Source organism: Panthera onca, chromosome B4, assembly GCF_046562875.1.
Source record: "Panthera onca isolate mPanOnc1 chromosome B4, mPanOnc1 haplotype 2, whole genome shotgun sequence".
Taxonomy (NCBI): domain Eukaryota; kingdom Metazoa; phylum Chordata; class Mammalia; order Carnivora; family Felidae; genus Panthera; species Panthera onca.
Genome location: NC_138345.1, coordinates 81,785,322 through 81,797,654, shown reverse-complemented (window position 1 = coordinate 81,797,654; position 12,333 = coordinate 81,785,322). Strand labels below are relative to the sequence as shown.

At 43.5% G+C, this 12,333-nt stretch overlaps 1 protein-coding gene and 1 pseudogene across 1 annotated transcript; both read right to left on the bottom strand.

Moving 5' to 3' along the window:
* Positions 1–394: 394 nt before the first annotated feature.
* On the bottom strand, positions 395–1,330 carry LOC132695335 (olfactory receptor 2AP1-like). Its single transcript, XM_060659673.1, has one exon. It carries the CDS (start codon positions 1,328–1,330, stop codon positions 395–397), a length of 936 nt encoding a protein of 311 aa, XP_060515656.1.
* Positions 1,331–3,825: 2,495 nt separating this feature from the next.
* Positions 3,826–5,363, bottom strand: LOC132695336 (zinc finger protein 764-like; annotated as a pseudogene).
* Positions 5,364–12,333: the final 6,970 nt, after the last annotated feature.

Below are 12,333 nucleotides of genomic sequence, written 5' to 3'. Positions count from 1 at the left end.
ATCATGACTTTGGGTGAGGCCACAGCCCTGGTTGACAGCCTGACTACAGTCTCGTGAGTCACCTTAAGCAGGAGTTACTGATCTAATCACCCAGGTTCTGGCCCACTGAAGCTATGAGATGACAAATGTTTGTTGTTTTACGCCACTAGGTTTTGTGTGTAAGTCATTAAGGGGCAATCGGTAATTAATACATATTTTGGTACCTGGAAGTGGGGTGCTGACATAACAAATACCTAAAATACGGGTGTGGCTTTGGGACCAGGGAATGGATGGAAGCTTTGAGGATTTTGAAGAAAGTATTCATGAAAGCTTAACCTTGAAAATACTTTTTTGTAGAATTCTTGGACTCTGGGGAGGAGAGTCCTATTTCCCTGGAAGGTGACTTGTAGGGCTGTCATTTATTTTGGAGCCATGCCATTTTCCTGATCAGGTCTTTCACTACTTGCTTAACTTGTTGGTTCCTGAGAGTGTAGATAAAGGGATTCAAGAGGGGGGCAATAATTGTATTGATTAGGGACACTCCTTTGTTGAAATCAACCCCCTTGCCTGGAGAGGGCTTCACATACATGAAGAAGCAGCTGCCATAGCACAGGGTGACCACAATGATATGGGAGGAACAGGTGGAGAAAGCTTTCTTTCTCTCTTGGACCGAGGGGATCCTGACAATTGTCCGGATGATCTGGACATAGGATATGGAGATCAGCACTAGAGTGCTGACCAGCGCCACCACGGCCAGGGTAAAATCCACCATCTCTAACACCTGTGGCCCACTGCACACCACCTCCATTAGAGGCGTATAGTCGCAGAAGAAGTGGTTGATGTGGGTGTCACAGAATGGAAGCTGACTGGTCAGGATGACAGGCACTATGATGAAGAAGAATCCTGCCAGCCAGCAGGTGAGGATAAGCTGTGTGCAGACTCTGTTGCTCATGAGGATGGGGTAGTGGAGGGGCTGGCAGATGGCAATATACCGGTCATAGGCCATGGCTGTGAGGAGGAGGAACTCTGTAGCCCCCAGGAAGATGTGGAAAAAGTCCTGAGTAATGCAGCCAGCAAAACTGATGGTCTTGGTCCCTGTGGCAATGTTGAGCAACATCTTGGGCACGATGACGGTTTGGAACCAAATTTCTAGGCAGGACAGATTCCGGAGGAAGAAGTACATAGGGGTTTGCAGGCGTGTGTCCAGCAAGGTCAGGCTGATGACAACCAGGTTTCCAGAGACAGTCACAAGGTAGGCAAGCAGCAGGAGCAGGAAAACTGCCACCTGAAGCTCTTTGGTGTCTGTCAGGCCTTGGAGGAAGAACTCAGTCACTATGGTCTGATTGGCCATTGTGGGCCTCAGCCCTTTCCAGAAATGTGCAACCTGGGCAGATAGGAGCATCAGAAATTAGGATGAAGAAGATGAAAATTTCTCCTAAAGGGCATCATTCTTTTACCTGTCCACTGTCTCCCTATAGATTCAGGGAAGCAGAGCAGAAGCTTCCGGAGATTCTTCCCTAGTCAGAAATCACCCTAGATCTTTCAGAATCTTTGAGGTATTATTGAATGTCAGTGACTTTTCCCTCTCCTTTCCTTATTTCTTTCCTCTTTTATTTCTTTTATTTCCTCTGAAAAAGGCTACAAAGAATTCTCTGCTCTTCCCCCAGTTCTCTTTAGAACTGGCAAACACCTATTCATCCTTCAAGATCCAGTCTAAGTGTGACCTCTTACATGAGGCCTTTCCCGTAGGCCTGCTGATTCTTCTGCTTTCTCCCAGCTCTGGTAACACATAGTTTGTGCCTCTGTTATATTTCTGTAGAGTCAGTGACGTAGGATAGAACCTCTCTTCCCTGCCAGGCCACAAACATCTTGAGCCTAGGGACTGCTTTTTGTTCATCTGCTCAGCACTTACCTTTCCCTTATCAGTAGATGCACTGGTCTTCTCAGATCTGTATTCACAACAAAAAATTTTTTTCCTTCAAATTTTTTATTTAAGTTCTAGTTAGTTAATATACAGTGTATTATTGTTTTCAGGGGTAGAGTTTAGTGAATCATCACTTGCATATAACACCCAGTGCTCAACACAAGTGCCCTCCTTTTTTTTTTTTAAACTTTTAAATGTTTATTTATTTTTGAGAGACAGAGCGAGACAGAGAACAAGTCGGGGAGGGGCAGAGACAGAGGGAGACACAGAATCCTAAGCAGGCTCCAGGCTCTGAGCTGTCAGCACAGAGCCTGATGCAGGGCTTGAACCCACAAATTGTGAGATCATGACTTGAGCTGAAGTTAGATGCTTAACTGACTTAGCCACCCAGGTGCCCTGACAAGTGCTCTCCTTAATACCCATCACCATTTAGCCCATCTCCCACACACTACCTTCCATCAACTCTCGGTTTCACAACAAAATTTTCTACTTCTTAAAGCATTGTTTGCATATGTAGCATGTATTTTGGAATAAGAAGCATTTTTCACTTACCTTGCTGTTTGCTTACATTGAACCCTTATTAAAAGTTGTCTGACATTTGCATCTGGATTATAAATTACTGGAAGAGAGGGGGTGTCTTATTTTTACTCAGACTCCCTTCCCTCCCCCCACCCCCAGATATACCGAGGTATAATTTATAAATAAAATTGTAAGATATTTAAAGTATACATTATGATGATTTGATATATGTATACATCGTGAAAGGACCCCACAGTTAATTAGCACATCCATCACCTCACATATTAAGCATTTTTTTTTTTTTTTTTTTTTGGTGAGAACATTTAAGTTCTATTCTCTTAAATTTCAATTACACAATACAGTATTATCCACTATAGTCTATGGTCTTTTTTTTTTTTTTTTATTTTTTTATTTTTGGGACAGAGAGAGACAGAGCATGAACGGGGGAGGGGCAGAGAGAGAGGGAGACACAGAATCGGAAACAGGCTCCGAGCCATCAGCCCAGAGCCTGACACGGGGCTCGAACTCACGGACCGCGAGATCGTGACCTGGCTGAAGTCGGATGCTTAACCGACTGCGCCACCCAGGCGCCCCCCCTTTTTTTTTTTTTTTAAATAAAGTCTGCTTTTACTTCTCTCCTGCCACCCTTTCACATATATGCTGTCTACCTGAATCCCTGATTCAGGAAAACATGAATGGTGTACACCAGTGTGCAAACCCAAATGAATACAGGAGCCAAACAGGTCACGTAAATGAGGGGAAAATGCCAGATGGAGAGGGCCTGCTTTATCAGAGACATGGACAGACAATGATAAGTGCCAGCTGACATTGGACAGGAGCGGATATGGAGTGGTGGGCACGCCGAACAGCTGTCCCTCAGCTCAGGTCAAGTTGCCAAACCTTTGAAGAGGCCAGAAACCTACGTGTGAAAGAAATATCTTTTTAAATCTTAACCAGTAATTTGTAAGATTTTAAAATGCTGGTTGGGCCCAAAATAATGTTTAAAAGGTTGCTGCAAACCAGATTCAGTACATGGCCACCAGTTTTCAATTCCTGCACTAAAAGGACAATGGATAAAACAAAGTTCTTTTCTACTTCAGTCCTCTTGTCTAAGCTGAGAAACAGCTTTTCCGTCCCCACAGGGGTTGTCTTGTGAAGGTGCTTACCTCACGTCTTAACTCGGCAAAGGGGGATTCTAGAGTCTGGGACAGTTGGGAGCAAGGTGTCAGCAGATCCAGCGTGTGAAGGCCCAAGGTAAAATGGTCCTCATCCCCCAGGTCCACCTCTTGCCCAGAGTTCTGTGACTTCCCTGGAGCCGCCACAGAGGTTCAGGCCCCCGAGCCCAGCCTGGGCCTCAGGCAACGTCTAGATCTCCACCCTTGGGCTTGCAACCTTTGAGACCATCACCCACACTCCTGGTATATTTCTGGGTAGTGTTGGAAGCCCACAGGTGGGTCCAGGTCCCCGTGGCCAGGGGCCAGGGGCACAGGCAACCCACTGGCACCCTGGCCTCTGTGTCTCCCGGCACCAGGCCTATGGACCCACTGGTGCTTGGCCACGGCTGACTTCTGGCCAAAGCGCCTGCCACGTTGAGGACAGAGGTAGGGGTGGTCCGCTGTGGGTCCACCGATGCACTGCCATTTCTGAGCTCTGAAGAAGCAGCGCCCGCAGTCTGGGCATGGGTAGGGCTTCTCTCCAGTGTGCGTGTGCACGTGACGCCGAAGGTCTGACGCATGAGCAGTGGCGTGGCCACAGTCCTCGCACTGGAAGGGAGTCTCGCTGCCGTGGACCCGCTGGTGCTTGGAGCTGGCAGAGCTCCGGCTAAAACAGCGGCCACAGTCATCACGGCGGCAGGGCTTCTGGTCTGCATGGACCCGTAGGTGAGTGGTGAGGGCTGAGCGCCGGGGGAAGCCCGGCCACGGTCCAGGCAGCGGTAGGACGGCTCTCGCCATAGCTGGCCCGGTGCTTGCTCGGAGAGGAGGCCGGGCCAAAACCCTTGCCACAGTCAGGGCTACAGAAAGGCTTCTCGCCCGTGTGGGTGCACAGGTGCGCCACCAGGGCCGAGCGCCAGGCAAAACTCCTTCCGCTCATGTAGCAACCGTGACGCTGGCCTGCTCTGGGGACGGGGTGGGCACAGAGTGGGGGGTGAGCTCGGCGGGTTGTCTTGGATGGTCGCTCCAAGCTCTAAGGGAGCCCAGCAGAAGGGTGTTTCAGAGCCTTCAGCCCAGGAGGCTGAGCTTCCACAGAAAGGATCTTCTCAGGTGCCTCAGTCCTTTCTCTTTGTCCTTTCCCGTCCTTTTCTGGAATCTGAGTCTGTTTCTGTCAGACACTCTTCCACCTCCGGACCCCGGGCATCAGGGCCCCACAGGTCGGCCCCTTCCTCCACCCAGATGAGGGCTGGCTTAGTGCCTCGGAACCCTGGGAGAACGCAAACGCCACGCGGAGGCCGCCCCCTGCTGTCCCGACTTCCTGACCTGGGGCCTCTCACTGCGGGTGCCAGCTCGAGTGTGGGCGGGGTGGGCCGGGAGGTGGCCCAGGCGAGTAGGCGGGACTTCACCGAGCGCGCCCAGATGACTGTAGGTCTCCGGCACCACGTCCAGCTACAGGCCCTCTGAGCAGGCCGCAGACACCCCCACTCCTACAGCGAGAAGTACACGGCCACGTCTGCTAAGCCTACGGCGCCTGGGCTCGTCTGCTCCCAGAGGCCCCTTCCAGTTCCCACGCAGGGAGCTGGGCCAGAGCCGGCGCTTTGGCAAGTGCAGCCCGGTTCTGGGAGCCTCCTGTACCAGAGGATGCCCCCCCCCCCCCCCCCCCCCCCGGGGCCTGGGCCGGATTCGCAAGGCCAGGAGCGAGGCAGCCGGCCCCTCGAGGAACCACCAGGATGGCCAAAAGACCAAGAGCTGCTAGCAGAAGGGACACGGACAGTCACTATGTTATACATTAGGTCTTCAGACCTTACTCATCTTATAACTGAAAGCTTGTACACTTCTACCAACCTCTCCCTATTTATCCCCACCCAGCCCATGGTAACCACCATTCTACTCTGTTTCCTTCAGTTTGACTTTTTATTTAGATCCTACATATAAAAGATACCATACAGTATTTGTCTTTGTCTGGCTCATTTCACATAGTATAATGGCCTCCATGTTCATCTATGTCATTGCAAGTGGCAGGACTGCCTTCTTTTTTGAGGCCGAATAATAGTCCATTATATATATTACATTTTCTTTATCCATTCATCCATTGATGGCCAACTAGGTTGTTTCCATACCTTGAATACTGTGAATAATGTTGTAATGAACATGGGAGTACAGGGATCTCTTTGGAGAGGACTATCCTCTAGCTTTATTTTTTTATTTTTATTTTTTTTAATTTTTAAGTTTCTTAACCTGTTGTTTTCTGAGAATGAGCACAAGAAAGCTCACAGGAGCAGTAGCCAATTTGCCTAGTAATTCAGAAACCTTGGTCTTGGGTCATTTCGGGGCTCTGACAAGGGAAACTATGCTCTGTGGCTCCCTCCTTTTCTGCACAGTGACTGGTTATCTGAGAAGTGGCCTCAGGAACTTACCAGCCCAGGGACAACACAAGCTTGTCAGGCCTCTGAGGATCCCCCAAAGAGGGAGCAGGGAGTGTACAGTCTGGCAAGTCCTCTGTGGTTTCATGAAAAGAGCTCAGACTTGCAGCGAAATGTGGAGGCAACTCTGTACAAATAGTCACAGGATTACATTTCCATAGAAATCTTTTCTTGACCCATTCTTCTTTTTTATCTAGCCTTTTCTTCCCTTACGGCAGCAACAATCCTAAAAAATAGCTATCCAAAGACAAAATTCTGTTACTTAGTCAACATCCAAATCATGCAGCAGAAGGGTCAGGGAAAGTCTGAGGTGGGGTTGGAAGCTTCCCCCTTGTGCTATGGTCCATGGTTCCTTCTGGAATCTAAGGTTCTGAAGTTTTAGGTCATGTGAGAGGCTCTGAACAGGTTCCATTCAATGAAAAGAGACATTTGCTTTATAGACTCTTCTATTGCAGACTCAGTGCTGGGAAAAAACCAAGTGGTACTCAGGGGAATTTGTAATCAGAATTCACTAATTTACTCAGGATCAGAATTCACTAATTTACTCAGGATATAGTTGTTCTGGCCACAAATTGTAAGCAGGACAATTTGTCAAAAATCCCCCGAGAAGATGACAAAATACTTACCTAAGAGCTTGCTTCCTAATGAATATGTGTCCCTATCAGTTGTTGATAATGTAGTTGGTAATAACTGTTAGTAGTTTTTTTAAATTTAGCTTAAAATTTTAATTCCAGTATAGTTAACATACAGTGTTATATTCATTTCAGGTGTTCAATATAGTGATTCAACAGTCCTGTACAGTTTTCCATGCTTATCATTATAAGTGTACTTTTAATTCCCATCGGCTATTTCACCATCTCCCTCCACTCCCCCGATAACCCTCTGTTCTCTATAGTTAAGAGTCTGTTTTCTCTGTTCATAAATACTTTTGAGAACTGATAAGTAGGTCAAAAGGTATCAGACAACTTTGTCATCCTTATAATTTTGGCTAGCCCTGAAGCATAGCCATATATGTCCAGCCTGATCACAATATTCATTTTATTTTAAATTATATTGCTCAAATATTATGCTCAGACATGGCGTTAAATAAGGGTACTTTTTCATAATGTGGACATGGTATGCCTCTGTATCAGACATCAGAAGACTTTGATTCTAGTCTAGTTCTGTTATTAACACTGAGACCTTGGACAATTCTTTTCCGTCTCCTGAAATCTTAGTTTTTCAGTTTTTTTTTTACTGAATTTTTATTTGTGAGGATTTATTTTATTATTATTTTTAAATATAAGTTATTGTCAAGTTAGCTAACATACAATGTATATATACATACATAACATACAATGTATATATATGGTTTTGAGGGTAGATTCCCATGATTCATTGCTTACATACGATACCCAGTGCTCATCTCAACAAGTGCCCTCCTCCATGCCCATCACCCATTTCCCCCTTCCCTTGCCTCCCACCCCCCATCAACCCTCAGTTTGTTCTCTGTATTTAAGAGTCTTTTGTGGTTTGCCTCCCTCTCTATTTGAAACTATTTTTTTTCCTTCCCTTCTCCCATGGTCTTCTGTTAAGCTTCTCAAGTTCCACCTATGAGTGAAAACATATGATATCTGTCTTTCTCTGACTGACTTATTTCACTTAGCATAATACACTCCAGTGCCATCCACGTTGTTGCAAATGGCAGGATTTCATTCTTTCTCATTGCCAAGTGGTATTCCATTGTATGTAAAACCGCATCTTCTTTATCCATTTCATCAGTTGATGGACATTTGGTCTCTTTCCATAATTTGGCTGTCGTTGAAAGTGCTGCTATAAACATTGGGGTACAAGTGCTCCTATGAATCAGCACTCTTGTGTCCTTTGAATAAATTCCTAGAAGTGCAGTTGCTCAGTTGTAGGATAATTTTATTTTTAATTTTTTGAGAAACCTTCATACTGTTTTCCAGAGTGGCTGCACCAATTTGCATTTTCACCAAAAGTGCAAGAGGGTTCCTGTTTCTCCACATCCTCACCAGCATCTGTTGTTTCCTGAATTGTTAATTTTAGCCACTCTGACTGGTGTAAAGTGGTATCTCAGTGTGGTTTTGATTTGTATTTCCCTGATGATGAGTCATGTTGAGCAGCTTTTCATTTGTCTGTTGGCCATCTGGATGTCTTCTTTGGAAAAGTGTCTATTCATGTCCTCTGCCCATTTCTTGTGTTTTGGGTGTTGAGTTTGGTAAGTTCTTTATAGATTTTGGGTTTAGTTTTTCAGTTTTTACCAACAATTTCTAGCTGTTAAGATCATGAATATGTGTCTATATATTAGATGTCTTTTGATTTGTCTTAATTTCGTTGTTTTCAAGCTTTGAGAAGCTTCCCTATATTTCTCATATTTTAGAATATTGTGAACAGGTTTCTGTTCACCTTTTCTATACCCTTCATGATTCCATCTGAAATTCCAGTTTCCTTTTTGCCTGCTCACCCTGAAACTGTATCTAGCTTCTAGGGAACTAATGGAAGTGCCCTCAAGGAAGGCATGGGAATACATTAATAAGTCTCTGTAGCTACAAAAAAAGACCTGTTGTCTTTGCCTTAGGGAGATGGCTTCAGGGATCTTTGTTTTGGGGGTTAGCTAGATGTCTTCTTGGTTCATACAGAAAGAAGCCAGAGAAGCCTAGATCAAACCTTGGGTAGTTTTATTATACACATTTGCTGATTAGTACTCAGTGATGACTCAAGGGAACCGTATGCAGATCTCCAGAGAACTTACACAGCTGTCTTGTCTCTGGTACTATTTCTTGTAAACTCCAGTAATTGCTCATTGTTAATATATAGAAATACAGTTGATTTTTATATGTTTACTTGCACTTTGTGATCTTGCTAAATTCACTTATTAGTTCCAGTAGCCTTTGTAGAATCTTTGGAATTTTGTGTTGATCATGCAGTCTACAAATAAGACAGTTTTATTTCTTTCTTTCCAATATTTTTTCATGTCTTATTCCACTTTTATAAGTGGACTTCTATAACAGTATTGAATATGAGTGGTGACAGTGGACATTGCCTTGTTCCCAATCTTAGGTGAAAGACATTCAGTTTTTCCCATTAAGATTAATGTTAGTTGTTGTTTTTTTCATGGAGGCCTTATATTAAGTTGAAAAATTTACTTCTCTCTCTAATTTTCTAGGAGTTAAAAAAATCATGAATGTATGTTGAATTTTAATTTTGCATTTTCTGCATATACTGAGATAATCATATATTTACAAAATTTTTTTGTTGATATAGTAAATTGTATTGATGGATTATGTTTATTTCATTTTAAAATTATTTAATCCTTCCATGAAATTTAAACTTTTCATTTAATTTGAAGCTTAAAAAAGCCTTATTGAAGTACAGTCGCTAAAAAAATTACACACATTTCTAGAAAGAAGTTGTTATGGCCTATGTCAAAGAAATTACTGCTGTGTTTTCTTCTAGAATTTTTATGGTTTCAGGTTTCACATTTAGGTCTTTAATCCATTTTGAAATTATTTTTGTGTATGGTGTAAGAAAGTGGTCCATTTTAATTTTTTTGCCTGTTGCTGTCCAGTTTTCCCAATACCATTTGTTGAAGAGACATTTTCCCCCATTGGATATTCTTTGCTGCTTTGTCAAAGATTAATTGACCATAGAGTTGTGGGTTTATTTCTGGGTTTTCTATTCTGTTGTATTGATCTATTGTTCCTATTTTGTGCCAGTGCCATACTGTTTTGATTATGACAGCTTTGTTTCATTCTTTTTATTTTTAAAGTTTATTTATTTTTGAGAAAGATTGTGCATGCGGGTGTGGGAGGGTCAGAGAGAGAGATCAAGAGACAGAGAATCCCAAGCAGGCTCCACACTGTCAGCACAGAGCTCAACGTGGGGCCCAAACCCATGAACTGTGAGATCATGACCTGAGCTGAAATCAAGATTCAGACACTTAACTGACTGAGCCATCCAGGTACCCCAATTATGATAGGTTTGTAATATAACTTGAAGTCCAGAATTGTTATGCCTCCATCTCTGTTTTTCTTTCTTTTTTTTTTTTTTTTTAATATATGAAATTTACTGTCAAATTGGTTTCCATACAACACCCAGTGCTCATCCCAAAAGGTGCCCTCCTCAATACCCATCACCCACCCTGCCCTCCCTCCCACCCTGCCCTCCCTCCCACCCCCCATCAACCCTCAGTTTGTTCTCAGTTTTTAACAGTCTCTAATGCTTTGGCTCTCTCCCACTCTAACCTATTTTTTTTTTTTTTTTTCTTCCTTCCCCTCCCCCATGGGTTTCTGTTATGTTTCTCAGGATCCACATAAGAGTGAAACCATATGGTATCTGTCTTTCTCTGTATGGCTTATTTCACTTAGCATCACACTCTCCAGTTCCATCCATGTTGCTACAAAAGGCCATATTTCATTTTTTCTCATTGCCACGTAGTATTCCATTGTGTATATAAACCACAATTTCTTTATCCATTCATCAGTTGATGGACATTTAGGCTCTTTCCATAATTTGGCTATTGTTGAGAGTGCCGCTATAAACATTGGGGTACAGGTGCCCCTATGCATCAGTACTCCTGTATCCCTTGGATAAATTCCTAGCAGTGCTATTGCTGGGTCATAGGGTAGGTCTATTTTTAATTTTCTGAGGAACCTCCACACTGCTTTCCAGAGCGGCTGCACCAATTTGCATTCCCACCAACAGTGCAAGAGGGTTCCTGTTTCTCCACATCCTCTCCAGCATCTATAGTCTCCTGATTTGTTCATTTTGGCCACTCTGACTGGCGTGAGGTGGTATCTGAGTGTGGTTTTGATTTGTATTTCCCTGATAAGGAGCGACGTTGAACATCTTTTCATGTGCCTGTTGGCCATCCGGATGTCTTCTTTAGAGAAGTGTCTATTCATGTTTTCTGCCCATTTCTTCACTGGGTTATTTGTTTTTCGGGTGTGGAGTTTGATGAGCTCTTTATAGATTTTGGATACTAGCCCTTTGTCCGATGTGTCATTTGCAAATATCTTTTCCCATTCCGTTGGTTGCCTTTTAGTTTTGTTGGTTGTTTCCTTTGCTGTGCAGAAGCTTTTTATCTTCATAAGGTCCCAGTAATTCACTTTTGCTTTTAATTCCCTTGCCTTTGGGGATGTGCCGAGTAAGAGATTGCTACGGCTGAGGTCAGAGAGGTCTTTTCCTGCTTTCTCCTCTAAGGTTTTGATGGTTTCCTGTCTCACATTCAGGTCCTTTATCCATTTTGAGTTTATTTTTGTGAATGGTGTGAGAAAGTGGTCTAGTTTCAACCTTCTGCATGTTGCTGTCCAGTTCTCCCAGCACCATTTGTTAAAGAGACTGTCTTTTTTCCATTGGATGTTCTTTCCTGCTTTGTCAAAGATGAGTTGGCCATACGTTTGTGGGTCTAGTTCTGGGGTTTCTGTTCTATTCCATTGGTCTATGTGTCTGTTTTTATGCCAATACCATGCTGTCTTGATGATGACAGCTTTGTAGTAGAGGCTAAAGTCTGGGATTGTGATGCCTCCTGCTTTGGTCTTCTTCTTCAAAATTACTTTGGCTATTCGGGGCCTTTTGTGGTTCCATATGAATTTTAGGATTGCTTGTTCTAGTTTCGAGAAGAATGCTGGTGCAATTTTGATTGGGATTGCATTGAATGTGTAGATAGCTTTGGGTAGTATTGACATTTTGACAATATTTATTCTTCCAATCCATGAGCAGGGAATGTCTTTCCATTTCTTTATATCTTCTTCAATTACCTGCATAAGCTTTCTATAGTTTTCAGCATACAGATCTTTTACATCTTTGGTTAGATTTATTCCTAGGTATTTTATGCTTCTTGGTGCAATTGTGAATGGGATCAGTTTCTTCATTTGTCTTTCTGGTGCTTCATTGTTAGTGTATAAGAATGCAACTGATTTCTGCACGTTGATTTTGTATCCTGCAACTTTGCTGAATTCATGGATCAGTTCTAGCAGACTTTTGGTGGAGTCTATCGGATTTTCCATGTATAATATCATGTCATCTGCAAAAAGCGAAAGCTTGACTTCATCTTTGCCAATGTTGATGCCTTTGATTTCCTTTTGTTGTCTGATTGCTGATGCTAGAACTTCCAGCACTATATTAAACAGCAGGGGTGACAGTGGGCATCCCTGTCGTGTTCCTGATCTCAGGGAAAAAGCTCTCAGTTTTTCCCCGTTGAGGATGATGTTAGCTGTGGGCTTTTCATAAATGGCCTTTATGATCTTTAAGTATGTTCCTTCTATCCCGACTTTCTCAAGGGTTTTTATTAAGAAAGGGTGCTGGATTTTGTCAAAGGCCTTTTCTGCATCGA

Bases quoted from the DNA above. Each gene is read 5' to 3' on its own strand.
- LOC132695335 (XM_060659673.1), bottom strand. From the start codon at position 1,330: ATGGCCAATCAGACCATAGTGACTGAGTTCTTCCTCCAAGGCCTGACA.